The sequence below is a fragment of the Podarcis liolepis genome (genome assembly GCF_965112155.1).
Source record: "Podarcis liolepis genome assembly, chromosome: Z".
Lineage (NCBI taxonomy): Eukaryota > Metazoa > Chordata > Lepidosauria > Squamata > Lacertidae > Podarcis > Podarcis liolepis.
The window spans coordinates 29,472,597-29,491,675 of record NC_139570.1 but is presented as its reverse complement, the minus strand read 5'-3'; the positions used below and the strand labels follow the sequence as shown (position 1 = coordinate 29,491,675).

General features: G+C 42.0%; 1 protein-coding gene across 7 annotated transcripts in view; it reads left to right on the top strand.

Annotated features, from left to right (window-relative positions):
* The window catches only part of ATRX (ATRX chromatin remodeler), a 99,713-nt gene that overhangs the window by 71,664 nt on the left and 8,970 nt on the right, over positions 1-19,079 (top strand). For 6 of the 7 annotated variants that reach the window (XM_083484919.1, XM_083484921.1, XM_083484922.1 and 3 more), the window contains 9 exons: positions 2,453-2,583; positions 2,871-2,959; positions 3,136-3,302; positions 9,908-10,055; positions 10,244-10,344; positions 11,782-11,890; positions 13,998-14,175; positions 15,105-15,299; positions 18,687-18,836. In XM_083484919.1, coding sequence (XP_083341045.1) covers positions 2,453-2,583; positions 2,871-2,959; positions 3,136-3,302; positions 9,908-10,055; positions 10,244-10,344; positions 11,782-11,890; positions 13,998-14,175; positions 15,105-15,299; positions 18,687-18,836 — 1,268 coding nt within the window. Of the gene's footprint in view, positions 1-2,452; positions 2,584-2,870; positions 2,960-3,135; positions 3,303-9,907; positions 10,056-10,243; positions 10,351-11,781; positions 11,891-13,997; positions 14,176-15,104; positions 15,300-18,686; positions 18,837-19,079 lie in introns of all 7 variants that reach the window. The other variant, XM_083484920.1, reaches the window with a different exon arrangement.

Here is a 19,079-nt window from a genome sequence, read left to right as displayed (position 1 = left end):
GACCCATAGGTAGCCCACATGGGCAGTGCATTTTGATAATGCCTATTAGCAAAAAATTGAATGTGTGTAATCCAGGATTGCACAATCAAATCCCACAAGGCAGTGAAAGGTGGTCAGGGTATGAAAAACAACTGGGTATGTTTAGCCTGGAGAAGAGAAGACTGAGGGCTCTCGCACAGCAGAACCTTGATCTTCTGCCCCAGAGGACAGGACTAGGTCTAATTGGCTTAGGTTATAGGAGAATAGATTTTAATTGAATGTGAGAATATGTGTCTTGTCAGTAAGAGTAGCTTGGCAATGGAACCAATGAGCTAGAGAAATTGTGGGATTTTCCTGGCTAGAGGTCTTCAAGCAGAGGCTGGACAGCCATCTGTTAGGAATACTCTAGGTCAGGATTAACTATATTGGGAAGAGCATTGAACTAGATGGTCTCCAAGGTCCTTTTCAGTTTATTGGGCTTGGAGAATTCTCTGTTTAAGGGCTGCCTTAGATCATACTGAACTTTCATTCATATGGAAAGTAGAGTATATTTCTATATTATATTTGGACTCCTTTATTGTTGTGCTTGTGATTGAGTATGAATGTATCCAAGACTGGTAGTCTTCCTGCACTGTTTCTGCCACTGATGGGAGAGTGCAGAATAAAGAAGAGGAAATCTTTCGTTGCAGAGGCGGGGGGGGGGGCAGGAATGGGACAAGCTCTAAAGTGATTCAGGGTTGGGGTTGAGTGAACTTTTAAGGGCATGAGAGGAGGGGGATTGGAAAAGCTATGGGGGAAGGTGGGCTGAGCAAAGTGTGAGCAAAGTGGGACATGCTGTGAGGGAATGGGGGGGAAGGATATTGTGGGAATGAGCTGTGAAAGGGAGCTTGAATTTTTGGACAACCTGTGAAGGGAATGTTTTTGTAGGGCAAGATGTAAAGGGAGGAGTTGAGATGTTAAGTGAGGGAGGGTTGGATGAAGTGTAGTGGGAGCAGGGTTGGCCAGCAGTGTTAGAAACTGCGATAGAAAAGCTAGGAACCAAATGGCTTCTGGGACCTGGGTTGTGGGTGCCAAAACAGAATGTCTAGTTGCCACTGCGGGGACAGCAACACTTTGTATTTATTATTGTGATAAGCGTGAACTGATAAGCAATTCACATAAGTGACACATTGTTAATATCACATTTTTAGTAGAAATGGTTAATACATGTTTAATTTGCTGCTGACAATAAAAAATTGGTACCATACTCCAGTTTCCCAAACTCTCTACTCTTTTTTTGTTATATTCCTTTACATATCGTCTATCCTTAACATATACTTTGAGGCTTCAAAGCACATACATGTCAGCAATCCTTGAGTGTCAGCCAGACGCAAAAAAATGGCACCCAGTCTTTTGGGGGTGCTCACAAATGGAGAATCTATAGATGCAAAATGCTCCTGGCACCCTGCTAATTTCAAACCCTCTTGGCCAGATGTAAATGGAGGGGCTGGCAATAAGGGTGTGTGGGCTGGCAGGGCTGGTGAGCAGTGTGAGGAGGAGTGGCAAGCCCAAGTACACCAATATGCACCATTCAGAAGGAATTGTTACTGTTTTAAGATGTTGGGGGAAAATACCACCAATATACTGAATGTTGCACAAGCTAAAGTATTTCTATAGCATTTGCATACTCAGAAATTCTGGAAATTTTTGAGGCACTGTAGATAAGTTCATTCATTATTTCTTTGGGTTTATTTCCATAATCTCTGCCACTCACAGAATTGTTAAATAGACATTTGTGTTGCTGTCTGAATTAGATTTATATCTCATCAGTGTTGCTGCTTGATATCCAGAAAAGCTATACTTCTCTGATCATTACTGAATAACAATTATAGACCACAGCTTAAAATGTTAAGGTCCAATGATTTTAACATTTCTGATACTTAAAAACACCATGTTTATAGACTTTCTTATAATTTGCAGCCCAGACAAACATCAGTCAGGGATATAGTATTCAGTTTTATATTTTTAAACCAGGTTTAAGTCCATAGTAATAAAGCTGGCATTAAAGAGCTTTCTGGATCAGGGCAGTAGGCCTTCTAGTCCTACTAATGAGCCCTGCTCTCGCAGTGGCCAACCAGATGTCTGTGAGAATCTTGCAAGCGAGACCGAAGTGCAAGACCCACTCACCCAGCATGGTTTCCAGAAACTGGAATTTAGAAACAAGAAATTAATCAGCATGTGTCTAGATATGTTGTTACAGATTATCAAATATGAGGAACAGCAGGAATTACAAAATTTTAAGAATTTAAGCAGAAGAAAATGTTGATTCAGTCATTTAAATAACTTCCTCTGTTACAAGAGATGTTGTATCTGTGGAAGAAGCTTGTGTGAGAGAGAGAGGAGGGCAGGAGAGATGTATTTTTAAGAAGCAAATGCTAATTTGGCTAACTTCAAGTATGAATATTTTAGTTTAACTTCTGAACTCTATCGTCAGGTGTCGGCAACAGCAGTGAAGGTGGAAGAGGCAAAGCTGGAGCTAAGCTCTTCCAGGATTTCCAGATGTTAAGCAGAATTTGGACTCATCCTTGGTGCTTGCAGCTGGACTATATTAGCAAAGAAAATAAGGTAAATCACATCTGTCTGTCTCTATTGAAAGCTTCAGTGAGACATGCCAAGTCCTAGACAGTTTCACTGAAATAATTGAAATTTATTTTCGGTATGACAGCTAGTTATTTTTTTAAAATATATTTTAGTTGTAACTGTTAACCATTTTTCCTATGTGTTTTGTCATTACCAAAATAGTCCCTTGCTCACCCTGGCATTGTTCAGATGAGTGAACAGATGTTCTAAACGCTTAAGCAAGGACAGCTAAACTTCTCTTCTAAAAATATGCAATTTGGTGTTTTGTTCAGGGCTATTTTGATGAAGATAGTCTTGATGAATTCATAGCTTCTGATTCTGATGAAACATCAGTGAGCTTAAGCTCTGAGGAAGAGATCAAGTAAGTTGAACAGTTCCACATAAACTGTAAATGTATTTACTCTGAGTTGGTGAAATTTGTGTTTGTTGTAGAATTGCATTTTTTAACAACAACAACATACAACCCCACCCCAAAAAACCACCCTAACTTTGCAAGTTTTTTTTTATAATAATGAGCATCAAATGTTATGCTTATAGGAAGAAAAAACCGAAGGGTAAAAAAAAGGAGAGTAGCAGCAGTGAAAGTGGAAGTGATAATGATGTAGAAGTGATTAAAGTCTGGAATTCAAGATCTCGTGGAGGTGGAGAAGGAAACACAGAAGAACCAATAAACAATCCTCCAGCCATTGCAAAGTCAGATGAAGGTAATGAGGGATTTCAGCTAAATTTCAAAATTTAGACACCATTGCAGAGGAAATTCACCATTCAGGACTTGAGTAGAAACGATAATGTTGGGTGTCCTACTCTGAAGCTCACTCAAAATATCAGCTTATTATACAGTGGTATCTCTAGTTATGTACTTAATTCGTTCCGGAGATCCGTTCTTAACCTGAAACAGTTCTTAACCTGAGGTACCACTTTAGTTAATGGGGCCTCCCGCTGCTGCTGTGCTGCCGGCACATGATTTCTGTTCTTATCCTGAAGTAAAGATCTTAACCTGAGGTCCTACTTCTGGGTTAGCGGAGCCTGTAACCTGAAGTGTTTGTAACCTGAAGTGTTTAAAAACTGTTTTAAACAAAGTAAATCAGTCAATCAGAAAGTACTTATACGACACCTTTCTGGGTAAAGCCCTCCCTCAGTAAAAATATTATTAGTTTGATGTAAGTTATGCTTCCAAGTAATTTACAAAACTTGAAACACTTCCAGTGCAGGCCCATAATGATCTTCCTTTCATCCATACACCTGTGATTCATCCTGCATTTTAAACACTGCCTTTCAGCTCTCAGAAGGGCCCACAAAGCTTAGATTAAATCAACACAATCAAAATAAATTGTAAATCATACAAAATCAGAGAGGGTTAAAACAAGCCAGTAGTCGCATAAAGGTAGTAGTTTCTGTTTCTGGGGGGTGAATGGTTTTTGAAAGGCAGCTTATGAATCTGTTAAAGTAAAATAAACCAAAGGTGGAAGAGATATGTTTTTACTACCTTCCTGAAAGCAATTAATGGGGAAATCATTCTGATTTCTCTTGGGAGGTTTTGGTGCGATGACTGAAAACATTGCACCCCATATTCTCAGTAGCAAAACACATAGCAAAGCTTCTAAGGGTGAATGCAGTTTGTAGACTTGTTCATGCAGGAACAAAAGGTCCTTCAAATCTCTGGGTTCCATCCATCTAAGAATTTTATTGGTATTAAGTAGCATTTTGAATTGGCCCTGGAAATAAACTGGAAACCAGTGAAAATTAAACAGGAATGTAGTGTCATAAGGTCCAAAAAGCTGACACCAGAGATTAGTTGGGTCACCTGATTTTTCACCAGCTGTAACTTTTGAATATTTTTTAAAGGCAAGCTGAAGTAGAATGTGTTAAGACGGCATTAAAGCAATTTTGTAAATTTCCAAAAGGACTGCTTGAGAGAGGATTGCAGAACTGTCCCTTGCAGCTCCTCTCCCAGCTGAACTAACATTTGATAATTGTAGCTTCTCTAAGGAGAAAAATGTCTAAAGGTGACAGATTGTATGGGAAGGGCTGGTGGGTAGGGAAAAGTTGCATACATCCCCCCTCCTTTGCACCCCTTTCCTCATTAGAGATAGTATTTAGTATATGCTTGGGACAGATATATGTTTAATTTTTCAGATCAGCCAGAATCCCTTATAGTTTGGCTTTGAGACTGGAAGTGCATTAAAATTGAAGATGTAATCAAAGCATCCAAATGACAAAAAGCAGTCCGTAGCAGGTACCAATGATTGCAGGTACCAGGGAGCCAAGCAGATAATGAGGATAGATAGGGACAGTTCAGTGAATAGCAAGTCTGGGAAGGTATTTGGGGGGGGGGCGTTATGGCCCATGCATATGCTTTTAGGATTGTGATCAAGGACTGCAATCCAAGGCCTACTTTCTAGGAAGTGCATTCTGTTGAACTCAGTCTGCCAGTCAGGCTGGAGAGATGTATTACCGCATTTTTCGTCCCATAGGACGCTCCGTCCCATAGGACGCACCTAGTTTTTTTTTGGGGGGGGGAATAAAGGAAATCCCCCCCTTTATTTCCCCCCCAAAAGCAGGTCGGGGAAACAGAAACAGGTTGAGGAACAGCGGGATGGTGGCGCTGCGCCTCCCTGCTGTCCCCCGAGCTTGTGGGGCTGGCCGATGTCTGCCCCGCGCGAGGGGCGTTTTGCTGCCGGGCGGCAGGCTGCTATCCGCAGCGTGGGGAGCCTTGCGGGGAACTCCTGCAAGGCTCCCCACGCTGCGGATGTCTGCCTGGCACAGGGGACGCTCTGCTTCAGGGTGCCTCTTGCGCCGGGCGGCAGGCTGCTATCCGCAGCGTGGGGAGCCTTGCGGATGTCTGCCTGGTGCGGGGGGCGTTCTGCTTCAGGGCGCCCCTCGCGCTGGGCGGCAGGCTGCTATCAGCCACGTGGGGAGCCTTGCGGGGAACTCCTGCAAGGCTCCCCACGCTGCGGATGTCTGCCTGGCGCGGGGGGCGCTCTGCTTCAGGGTGCCCCTCGCGCCGGGTAGCAGGCTGCTATCCGCAGCCTAGACCAGTGTTTCCCAACCTTTTTTGGGCAAAGGCACACTTGTTTCATGAAAAAAATCTCGAGGCACACCACCATTACAGCCCCGTGACGTCAGCATGCAGCGTCACGCCGGGAGGGACATGAATTGCTAGCAAATTACATAATCACCTCCTTGAGGGCTGGCTCATCTTCTCCGAAGGCAGAACCCCATTAATTAACAGTACAGACTCACACCATAGCCAAGACGAGGGGGGAAAACCTCAGTCATGCACAGTCATGCACATGTGGGGGCTAAATGAGGACGAAGACCGGGCAGAGAGCAGGGTTCAAATCACCCCACCTGGCCAGGACAATCCCTGGGTGCTCCCTTGGGCCACTCGCCTGACCCACCGCGCAGGGCTGTTGTTGCGAGGATAACACGGGGAGAACCACGCGCGCCCCCAGGAGCTCCTTGGAGGAGAAAGCGGGCGATGAATGCAATGCACGAAATATATGAGAGCGACCAGGTTTTGCAGGTGAGGTGCCCCCGCCAGCCTCCGCTTCCAACACCCGGCGCAACGACGCCGAAGTTTCCCCCCGGGCTCGGCTCGGGGAGCAGCGCTGCTCCCCCCGGCTCCCCTTCGCCCTCCCGGCTCTCTCTGCCGCCCACTGGGGACCCCCCTCACCTGCCAAGTCCGGAGCGCCGGTGGAAGTTGCATGCATGCATGCAGGGCGTCGCGTTGCCATTGCATTGCACTGCACTCCATGCAACGCCTGCACGCATGCATTGCCTTGCACGCCCGCCAAGGGGTCTCCCCGCGGTCTGATGCGTCCCCTCCGGCGTGGATGCAGCGTTGCAAAAATAAAAAACCCCCGACGCAGCCCTACCTGGGGGGCAGCCTCCGCCTCCGCCGCTCCGCCTCCGCGGGGATCCCCGGGCTCTATCCTGCCGCCCGATCTCCGCGGGGGCGCAGGCAGGCTGTGCGGGGTCTGCGCGGAAGAGCCCCTGCCCGCCCGCCCGCCGCTGCGCTCATTCCATGGCCGGGAGAAGAGTGCTTCAAACAAAACGCCCGGCCCGCCAGGCCACGCTGGGAAACGTAGTTTGCGCACCCCGCGCGGGCGCGGAGCCCAAGGGCGAGGGGACTATGGATCCCGGCAGCCCCCGCGCCGGGGATGGAGGGGGAGAGGCCAGGTGCAGGGATGGAGGGACGAGTGGGCGAGCGAGTGAGTGAGTGGCAGCCGCCAAGCCTTGGCCGAGAGCCAGGAAGGGCCTCCCTGGAGGAGGAGGAGGAGGGAGGCGCAGAGTGGGAGGGAGGGAGGGAGGGAACCCTAGGGGTCATCTAGTAACGGCGCCCCAATCGAAAATTTGACCTAAAAAAAAACACGTTCAAATTTTTTAATTTTTCCCGCGGCACACCAGGCAACATCTCGCGGCACACTAGTGTGCCGCGGAACAGTGGTTGGGAAACACTGGCCTAGACATCCCTGCCGGACCTCCCGTAGGGCTGCCTAGGCTGTGGATGTGTTCCTGAATCCTGGAGAGCGAGAGGGGTCGGTGCGCACCGACCCCTCTCGCTCTCCAAGCTTCAGCAAAAGCCTGTATTCGCCCCATAGGATGCACCCAGATTTCCCCTTCATTTTTGGAGGGGAAAAAGTGCGTCCTATAGGGCGAAAAATACGGTAGGTTGGGAGCAATACAAACAATTCTGTCTTAAAAGTAGCTGGAAGGTCTAGAGGTCTCACTTATATGAACTCTGTTTCCTCTCCCCACACTATCCAGGGCCTTAAGAAGTTACTTCATTGCTGTATTCCATATGCCCTTTGCATTCCATACAAGGGAGGTATGGAGCATAGCAACATGAGGACTGGCCTTTGCAGTGGTGACTCTTTACATGTGGAATGCTTTCCTCAAGGGTGCCATCCTTATCGGTTTTCAGACATCAGGCAAAAAAAAATTCACCCAGGCTTCTTACCTTTAATTTGGAGAGCATTAGGTATATTTGTGCCTTATTTCTTGACCATCTTATTGTGTATATCTTATTTTTAGCAAGTCAGTGTTTTGGACTACCAATAAGATAATACAAGGAAAGAATTCTGTGGAAGAGCATGCTGCAATTAGTAACCATATCAAAATGTTCAAGACTCCCCCCCCCAAAAAATAACAATAAGTAATACACGACTGAAGTAAAATTAAAGCCACAAAATTAAAGCCACATATTTATAGTACTGCCTAAAGAATGTAGGTAAGATAAATAAAGTCAGCCCTGGAATCTTGTATCAGGTTATAAATTTGTAGATGTATTTGTGTATGAATTGGAAGTCATCACAGTGAAAGGAATGCAGATAGCTAATGGACCTCCAGTATTTTCCAATTTTAATTCAATTCAGATCTAAAGTTTCGCATCAAAATAGTTCCACAGTCCAAAAGGCATCGCAGCTAACTCTTGAGTGCAACAGTTAAACCTTTCCCTCACTAAATTTTAAATAGCAGACCTCCTCCCAAGCTGGGAAATAGCTGGTAAGGAAACAGCTAGCTACTTTAAATGAATTCAGATCTCCAGGGTCTGATGAGCTGACCCAATGGTACTAAAGGAGCTTGTAGATTAACTCTTGTAGAGCTTGTAGAGCCTGTCTATTTATGGCCAGACTGCAGACTGGGGATGAGCAAATGTCCTAAAAGGGGAAGAAAGGACCCAAGTTTCTATTGATGAGCTTGAAGTTGAAACAGAAAAGGTTATAGAACAGATTATTAAATGCTCACTCTGTGAGCACTTGAAAAGGATGCTGTGGTTACTAAGACCCAGCATGTGTTTCTCAAAAAACAAGTCATGCTTAACATGAGTCAACAGTATGATGCAGCATCCAATTTGCAGAGAACATCAAACTGTGAGGGGCACAGAAGACAGAATCGGGATTCAATATGATCTTAACAGATTGGAGACTAGGTCCAAACTAACAAAATAATTTTCAACAGGGGCAAATGTAAGGTTCTATACTTAGGTAGGAAAAACCAGCTTTAAAATTATAAAATGGGGGACATTTGGCTTGCCAGTAGTGGCATGTGGAAATGTTCTACGGGTCTCAGTAGGTAACGAGCTGAACACGAGTCAGTGTGATGCAGCAGCAAAAAAAGCTAATGCTGTTTTGGCTGCATCAACAGAAGTACAGCATCCAGATCAAGGGAAGAAATAGTACTATTCTCTTCTGCCTTGGTCAGACTACACCTGGGGTACTGTGTCCCAATTCTGGACACCACAATTTTAAAAGGCTAGAATGTATGCTGAGGAGTGGGAGACCAAGATGATCAAGGGTCTGGAAACCAAGCCTTAAGAGAAACAGTTGAGGGAGTTGGGTATGTTTCACCTGGAAAAGAAGAGGCTAAGAGGAGATATGATAGCTATCTTCAAACATCTAAAGGGCTGTCACATGGAAGATGGACCAAGCTTGTTTTCTCCTGCTCTAGAGGGTAGGACCCAAAGCAATGCTTCAAGTTGCAAGAAAGGAGATTCCGACTAAACCACCAGGAAGAACTTTGTGAGAGTAAGAGCTTTTAGACAGTGGAATGGACTCCCTTGTCTCCCTCAATGGAGGTTTTTAAGCAGAGGTTGGATGGCCATCTATCTTGAATGCTTTTGTTGAGATTCCTGCATTGTGGGGGTTTGACTAGATGACCCTCAGGACCCATCCAATTCTACAATTCTGTGATTATATGAATTTGGCATAGGGATATCTTAGCCTTTGAGTTCCTTGAAAAGAGCCCTCTGGGGGTTTAGGATGGGTAGTGCACCACCCCCTAACATCAGTTGTGAACAGTGGGAGAGTGGTGGAGAGAAGTGTGCAAGCCCCCCCTCCCCCCCCTTGGCCAGCACAAGCTGGCAGGGCTCGGGGAATATTGCCTTCTCCTGAAGAGTTTTAAGCCCTTGCTGTAATTTGAGTTTCAAATGTTGTAAATGATTCATGTTTTAGAGGAAATGACAGCTGTGTAAGCTATCCAGATATTGTGTTAACTATATTAGAAAACATAGTTGGCAAGCAATTTTGAGTTAAAACCAACATTGAAGACGCTTCCCTTTTGCTTTTTTGAAATGCATTTCTTGCAGTCAAGGCTGAAAAAGTATAGCTTACTGATTTATGCCTTATGGAAAATATGTCAATAAAGCAGACATAAATACATGATGCAAAACATACAGCATTACATTTAAAACAGGATAAAAGCAGCATAAAATCTACCACAGTAAAAAAAAAAAACAACAACCCTGAAAAATGTCTTAAGATACATATATTAAGGTGTTTGTTTGATTTTTTGTATTTTCCCATAGGTAAATCTGCTTCCAACCCAGGCAGCCCAGCTCCAGATTGGTACAAGGATTTTGTCACTGATGCGGATGCTGAAGTGTTGGAGCATTCTGGAAAGATGGTGCTTCTTTTTGAAATTCTTCGCATGGCTGAGGAGCTCGGGGATAAAGTGTAAGAGTCATTCTGGAAAGATTCCAAAGCATTTGTGCTTTAAGCAGACTTGGCTTTTTGGAATTGGCAGATTTAGATTAACATTCTGCTTTATATCCATAAAGTGTATCAATGATACTAAGAGTGGCAAATTGGTGTGCTAGTTAAATTGAAAACTAGTAACTATTTCTCTTTTTCTCAACTTTCAGCTTAGTGTTCAGCCAGTCTCTGATATCACTGGATTTGATAGAAGATTTTCTGGAGTTGGCAAACCGGGACAAAGAAGAAGACAAACCTATTATATATAAAGGCAAGTGTAGAAATGCAAGATTTGCAGAACTAGAAGAATTGTGAGACAAGTCATTTTTTAACTACAGTGGTACCTCAGTTTACAGTTGTACCTTGGTTCACGAACTTAATCCCTTCCGGAAGTCCATTCTTAAACCGAATCTATTCTTATACTGAGGCACGCTTTCCCTAATGAGGCCTCCCGCCGCCGCCGCCTTTCTACCATTCGGCTTCCATTTTTAGACCGAGGTAAACTTCACAAACCAGGACACTACTTCTGGTTTTGTGGAGTTTGTAAACGGAATAGTTCGAAAACAGGGTTGTCCTTAAACCGAGGTACCACTGTACTGTTTAATTTTTGGGTTTTAAACAAAAAACACTGGTACTTGGAGACTTAAGGAAGTTCAACAGGAGAAAGGTTTTGATTTTACAGAACAAAATTGGTAAAACAAAAGATGTATTAGGAGATAGGATTCTTTCAAGAAACTGTGTGTGTTATAGGCTTCTAAACAAGGTGGTAAACACACAGCTTCTTTTGATTTCAGCTTATTAAGATAACTGTTTGAGTGTTATAGCTTAGGTCTTAATACTTGGGCTCCAAGGTGGTACTTTCTGTCACTTTCCCAGTCTTCTATAAATCACAACCCAGAGGCTCCTCTAGCAGTATAACAGATCAAGCGATCACCATACCTCTCCTAACTGGTTTGGGATTCTTCTCTTTCTCTAAACGTTCTCTTCCCTTCTTACTGTATTGAGATATAGAGTGTTCTGTAACAACTCTCCTTTTCCTGTCCCCAATTGAGCTTCCCAGTTATTCTTCTTTGGCTGCAGATATTTTCCTCAGAGTGGATGTTCAGGAAGTATACTCCTATCAAGCTGAATGCCAAGAACTGCAGCTCTCGCCTCAAACTGCTTTTCTTTCCCCAAAGTGCTAGCTCAACCCCTCTGTGGCTAGCTGTACCTACAGCCAATCAGAGAGAGGCTCCAGCTAAGCACCGTGGTGAAATTCTGCTGCACTGCACCACTAAACTCTGGTCTAGCTAAGCTTTCCATCACAACTTTGTTTGTTTGAAGCATGCATATCATGCAAGCAGCTTGCATTTGAATTTGTAAACCATATCATTATTTACTAAGTTCATTCATAATAAATGTTTTCCTAATCCTGCTTATCTTCCAGTAGGTGTCATCTGACTCCTATTCTCCAAAATAGGGTCAGTCAAATTTGAACTGTTTGCCTTTCTATCCCCTCCATAAATGTGAATTCCTTAGATTGTGAAAATATATCTTACTGGACTTTGTAAACACATCTTCCAGGGATACAGTGTGGGCAAAAGATTTGGATTATGCTGCTCAGCAGGGAAGCTAAAGAGGAAGAACTATGGGGGTCGGTAAGCATAAGACTTGCCCCTATGTCTTATTCAATTGATATATAATAATTTGTTTTTTTTTTAATTCCCAGGTGAAGGGAAATGGTTCAGAAATATAGATTATTATCGTTTAGATGGCTCTACAACAGCACAATCAAGAAAGAAGTGGGCTGAAGAATTTAATGATGTAACGAATGTCAGGTAAAAGAAACCCACACCCTTTTCTGCTTGTAAATTTATATAAGTGATAAAAGTATATCTTTTCCAACCATTGTAATGCATCTAGGAAATGAGCCCTGTGAAGCAGTCGTTGGTGCTGGGGCACTTTGTTTCCCCCAGCTAGTTTATAAATGCCACAGACTGCAGTCCTATATTCACTTGCCCAGGAAGAAGCCTGGGTTGCATTGTCAGGAAATAAAAATAATGGGAATTAACTTATATGTAAGTAGGTTTAATATTGAATTACAAATCTTTAACCTCAGCAAGTCATACTTGCTTTATTTATTTCATAAAATTTATATAGTGCTTGATTTTTTTTAAAAAAAAGCAACTCTCAACGTGCTTTTCAAAAAGAAAAATTTACCTGTAAAAAAATTGTAACCTTCAAACAATAATTAAAACCGACAATAAGCTAAAAACTAGATTAAAGCACATTTTAAAAACAGTTAATTTCAATAAAATATTTTGAAGAGTTAATACATATTCTGACTTTGGCAAGAATCTCCTTTGGGATCAGACCACGCAGAAGGCGGGAGAGCAGGAAGACCCAGTTGGGCTAGGCCATCCTACTACACCCAGAGTCCATGTGACTGTTCTGAGCCAGCCTGTCATTGGCTAGTGGTGCTCGGTTGGTTTGAAGTAGACCTAAGACATAATTCCCTGCCCACCCCTTTTATTAACTCCTGGGTCTTTTATTGGGGATCCATCCTAGGCATTGTTCAGTGCCTTTTGACTTCCCCTCCCTCTTTTGGGGGCCTTGGGGTAAGGGCCAGTTCAATTTGGGGACTGATATTCCTGCCACACACTCTAGTTGACAACAGTGGGTGGAGCAGCATACACTGTCGACTTTCTTAGTAACTGTCCTTCCCTAATAGCCATCTTAGCAACAGCAGCAGTCCAGCACTCTGAGACTTGGGGTTGCTGTTCCATCTGCCATCAATAAAGTTGTGGCCTGTTTTAACCCACTCAGTTCCTGTCCTTGTTTTTCTGGCCTTGCTTTGGTCCCTGCTGCTGGCATAATTAGTTACTTCCTCTCTTAATGAGAAGAAATGCATTTGATGTTTGGATTTCATTTAAGAAAGGGCTTCTGTCGCTATGTTAAAGGCTTCCTGTTGAGTTAGTTGATTATAGGTTTGTGCTGACACATGTCCTGCCCTTTGATGTGACAAACTTGCTGTTCACAACACATGTGTGGATTTAGACAATTTTTGACCATAATAAGGTAAATCTCTCTAGTATTCCTCTGCATGTGAGTGCTGAACTAAAAAATAAATAAATCCTTATGTAATCCTTATTGTAACTTGCAGTTTCGCAGGGAGACTGGGAGCGTTCAACCCCCATGCTTTGCTCAGTTTTGATCAGGCTTACCTATGCGGCACTAACACCACCCCCAATGTTTGTTTCTTATTGCATTTGTTAGGTGTTTTATACAAAAAAGAATTGCCTTAAAGTGACATAACATCAAAATAAAATACAGATAAAAGAAAAGGGAAAAAACCCAGATAAACGAGTTTAGTATTGTGTGCACATAGTCTGTTTCACTAAATATAGTTTTCCAAGATTTCAAGTGTTCCACTCAAACTTTTTGATGTATATTCATAACTGTCTTCCACAGAATGTAGATTACTTCAGCAGTATAACCAACAATCACCCCAGCCTGTTAAAATTTTGTTTGCTTTTTAGTTTGACAAACTGTTCAGATACCTTGGGACATGGCTTGGTGATTCGGAGCTCCTTATGGGCACATCTGCTCCGTCTTGCTCTCATGGTTTACTATGACTTCAAAGTGGCATTTACTACAGTAACTGCCAAGTGTTGTTTTCACTTAAGCAACAAATTTAACTTATGGGCCAATGTGAAATAAGGTACAAGGTTGTGTATGGGCATGAGAATTTCCCAGTAGATGAAAAACACTACACACTATAAATATTGCAAAAATAAAACACAATAATATCACATTTTTAAACAACCACCATCTTGTTTTGTCACTCATGAATATTCCTTTGATTTGGGGAGGGGAGGGAAGTATCTGTTTAAATTAATTAGGAATGATTGTGAGAGGAATTAAAATTTACTTTCCTTTTTGCAGAGGCCGTTTGTTTATTATCTCTACTAAAGCAGGATCCCTTGGAATAAACCTGGTGGCTGCAAATAGAGTAGTTATTTTTGATGCTTCTTGGAATCCATCATATGATATCCAGAGTATTTTCAGGGTTTATCGCTTTGGGCAAAATAAACCAGTGTTTGTGTACCGCTTCTTGGCTCAGGTAGGTTTGAATTAAATGCTTTCCATGTGATGTGTGTATAGTTCTAGATAAGTTCAACAATAAATTCTAGAAAATAGTGTAGTATGACTAGATTCATCCTTATTTTTTGTCTTCTCATATTTGTTAGCTTCAGTGTAGTTTTAGGCTTAAGAAATTGAAGCAAGTTTCCAGAAGAAAACATGAAGCTCTAAAAATCAACCATACCAACCATGTACAGTGGTACCTCAGTTTAAGAACAGCCCTGTTTACGAACTATTCGGTTTATAAACTCCACAAAACCGGAAATAGTGTCTTGGTTTGAAAACTTTACCTCGGTCTAAGAACGGAATCCAAAAGGTGGAAGGGCACTGGCGGTGGGAGGCCTCATTAGGGAAAGTGCCCCTCCGTTTAAGAACGGACCTCCAGAACAGATTAAGTTCGTAAACCAAGGTACCACTGTATATTCTTTCAAACTGTGTGACTTGACATTCTCAGAAATTTTAGCACACACACACAAAAGTTGCCCTTCAGCAACTCAGTGGTGCAGTACCTCTGAAGACAGAGGTTCCATCCAATTATCCATGCATTTGTCATATTCCCCCTTTAAAGACATCTGAACCAGCAGCTGCCACCACATGTTTCGTTGCAATGAATTCCGATTTTTTAAATATATATATATTTTTTACTTACTTGCTACCTTGCTTGCATTCAATAAGGTTTGAATGGCATATTTTTGCATCAAGTGAGTTAAAGTGTTTTCTTTCACCTTGAAACTACTGCTAACCAGCTTCATTGGGTATCCCTTTCATCAGCAGTAGGGTGTGTGTGTGTGTGTGTGTGTGTGTGTGTTGCAAAACAGTGGCAGAGAGCTTGAGGGAACTCTGGGTTGGTGGTTGGGGTCTCTCAAATGTGCGTGTGGACATAAATTGTAATGTATTTTTGTTTTGAAGGGAACAATGGAAGACAAGATCTACGATCGTCAAGTAACTAAACAGTCACTATCTTTCCGGGTGGTTGATCAGCAACAGGTTGAACGCCACTTTACCATGAATGAACTCACTGAGCTGTATACTTTTGAGCCAGACTTGTTGGATGATCCTAATTCAGAAAAGAAGAAAAAAAGGGATACACCTATGTTACCAAAAGTAAGTCAATATGTACAGTTAGCACCTACAATACCAAAATATTTAGGTATGTGCCTTTTTGTGGGGGGAGCAGGGAGTAAATATGAATTGTCATGCAGAATGAAACCAAGGATCTTTTTAGCCCTTCTGTCTGTCTTGAGCAGTGCATGCAGGTCCCGATCCACTTGCTCACTATGTGAAAAGAATTATGCCTAATCCTCACTATAAATTCAGAACACCAGGAGTTTGCTCACTTCATTATTTTCTTGCTTGTTTGATAGTAGATAGCAGCCATTTTCTGGCATAAACCAAGCAGGGAGGAAGGGGGCAAGATTGGATGAACCAGAGAGTAGGAGAGATCGGACAAATCAGGGCCTCTTTCTACATTGCATTTCCCAAGTCCAGGCATTTCACTTGCAAATTTGGCACTGTGAAATTGAAGTAGGAAACGGGGGGTGGGTTAGCATTACAAAATCTCCACCAGAATAAAAGGCGTGACCTGAGAAAAATAATGAAATGGAGTCATCATTCTGCTGCTAATCCCTGGACTGCTTTCCACATAACAGTTTAATTTGCAGAAGTGGTTTTTGCAAGTCACTCCCTTGACAAGTGCCTCAAAGTGTGAAGGGTTGTGCTCTTGCCTTATTCATGGGATTGCAGAGCATCCAGCTTCTTAGTTTCATAATGGCTTAATAATGTTCTCAGATGTGTATGAGGATTCATTTCCTGGAGGATTTATTTAGCTGGCTTGGCTTTCTCTGCCAAGTTTCCTTTTTTAACACCTGAGTCCTCAGTTGTACATTAGTAACTCATAAATACTTCATTTCATTCACTTTGATTTATTGCTGCCTGACCAAGAGAGCTACCTAACAATGTCCCAGTTCCAGTCCATATTGTACATTCCTTGGAACTCTTGCTGGCTTTTATTGCCTGCTAATTTTTGAGTCCTGGGAGATTGCTCCTTGAATAGAATGCCCTGACTCCCATAATATCTAGTGATGGTTCACTTTGTTGCACTTAATACTACATTACCAAGCAGTCCTAATGATTAGAACAATGCAGCCACACCTGAAGCTCTGCCAGCAGTTTGTTGTGTTTTTACCTTATTTTACAAATTTCCTATGCTGCTTAACTTCTGGTGAAGCTTCCAGAATTGCAGGTTAGGGTTCCAATTTTTTTTTAAAAAATAATAATCAGTGCATACATTATATATACAAGAACAAAAAGTTCAGCCTTTTAGATTCACTATTTTGGCCCTTAATTGGTCACTTGGTTAAAAGTAAATTGAATATAAAAGGTCACAACTCCTAGTCCCCACCCCCTTCAGCTCTCCTTAGTTTGTTTCCATGCTTAGTTCCATAAGTACTGATGTTACACCACAGTGTGCGATAAAGAAACCAGATATTGCTGAATGTGGTACAGTACTGAACAGTATAGATGTTGACGAATTGCAAAAATTCCCAAAAGAGCGAAAATTGCCAAAGTTCATTTATTTGTACCATGTCTGGAATGGAAATCAATCCAGCAAATGAGGGGATATTTGCGGTTGATGCATTCACTCTGCAGATGATATGTCAGGTTGTGGGAATTTTTTTAACAAAACAATTTGCATTGTGTTTTCTTTGCTTGGAAAAGAAGGAAGACTTGTTGAGTGCAATTCACATCAGAAAACAATATTCCTATCAATATTGAAGTGTTTATTGATGAGTTCATTGAAACAGTGTTTCAAGAATCATGCAAACGTTAAGAAATATTTTACTGGGGCATGTTGGTGGGTGGTTGTTGAGGTTTTTTTTAAAGTACTGTTGAGTAGAGATGTTGAGAAGGCATAACTTTCCATTCTAAATGGTATTTGTTGCCAAAATGCATTATTCATCTTGTTATCTGCTGTGGTGAAATTACATAACTTACATAATTAATGTTACATTCTCTGATAGTATTGCACCCAACAAGTTTCTCTCACTTATCAATTTGAAGATTGAATATTTGGCAGGTTGGTTTCGTTGCCTAACCCTGTGTTAAATAGAAAGAGATGTTGCAGTGTGCTTCTTAAGATTATGAGCTTGAAATTATTGGACAACTTTCAGATTGGTTCATGAACTCACTAGTTGAGAAGTATCTAAAATGATATCTCAACTGAAAAAATTAATGAAAAAGTAAACATTTTTATCCTGTGCTTAAAGGAAGATTGAAAGAACACAACTTGAAAACTTTCTTGGGATATCATCTTTATGAAAAAATTCAAAGTTATATTTTGGGAGGAAATAAGTTGGAAAATAGAGATGATTTTGGGGGGTAACTTTTTAGAAGTTGGCTTTAAAAGATGGACATACATTGTGTCCCAAAGCTGAAGTTGTTAGTGAGATACTTTCGTGGTTCTTACTTTTCTACACATGTTGTTGCTTTTGCTCAAGCTGTCTTTATACTGAAACTTAGAATTTTTTAATGTACAGATTTGAAAAGCAGCTGGGGAGATTTTGTATGATACTGTATAAAAGCCATTTGTAACATCAATATAGAGAGCTGTACCTTCTAGCAAAGATATTTTACATTTTTGAAATAAATCTTCACACAAATTCCTTCATTAAACATGCACTTTGAATTGTGGGAGACCATCAATAAATAGTTTATAAAGTTTTTACCTTTCAAGCCTTGACCTTTATTGAATACAAGTTGCATTTCAGACAAAGAAATGCAGATCTACCCAGTTGCGTATAATTTAAACCACATTTTGATGACTCTGTTGGCATGGTATATGTGGATTAAATTGCACTGTATTCAACAGTATTGTTACCATAGGAACGAAGGCAAATGCATGTCTGAGAATTCTCCAGCCATTTTAAGTCCTCTTACGTAGCATGGAAGAGAGCTCCTTTGTGCTAATTTAATTTTTGAATCTGGCCTTTTTTCAACTTCCATCTACATATAGTTTTGCTACTCTACTTTTTTGTTCTTCCCAGTTACTGATACGCTTTGTGATCAGTTTTATTCTATGGATGTGTTTGGGGCTTTGTGACTTAAAAGTGGAGGTTATGTCTCACCTGAAGATGAGGTGCCTATCTGTCCTGTTAGCCCTGTAATACCTCCCCCCTGAAATAGGTTCACAGTTTGGGTGTGCTCCTGGAATCAGCTTTGAGGCTGGATGCCCAGGTCTTTGCGGTGGGCAGGAGTGCATTTGTACAGTTAAAAACTGAATTCCCTGCCTGGGGAGAACCAAATTGGACTTCAAAAGCTAAATTTCACCAAAAGCTTGATTAGGCCATAGAAATGAGACTGCTGAGGAAACAAACTTTCCTCCTTCCGCTGCTTTAATATCCCCTGATGAGAAGCATGCATCAGGACCCACCACTTGCCATTAAAGAATTTTTATATGTGCTTACTGAATGTTCTGGCATTTTTATTTACCAGGATACAATTCTAGCTGAAATCCTCCAGATCTGCAAAGAACATATAGTGGGCTATCATGAACATGATTCCCTCTTGGACCACAAAGAGGAAGAAGAATTGACTGAAGAGGAGAGGAAGGCGGCTTGGGATGAATATGAAGCTGAAAAGAAGGTAGGATGCCTTAAGCCATTTAGAGCAATTTTGTTCTGTGACTCAGACAATTGTTCTGCATCTTCAGTATGTTTGGGCAAGGAGTATACCTCAGAAAACAGGAGCCTTGAGTTTCCAGTATAGACAGACTTTAGTAGATGGATTTGGCCTGTGATCAAAAAATGCATTTGCTAGAGGAATCCTTGTAGAGTTTGGTTGTTAAATGTGAAGAGCTCTTATTGTTTTCACTGCCCTACCCCAGTA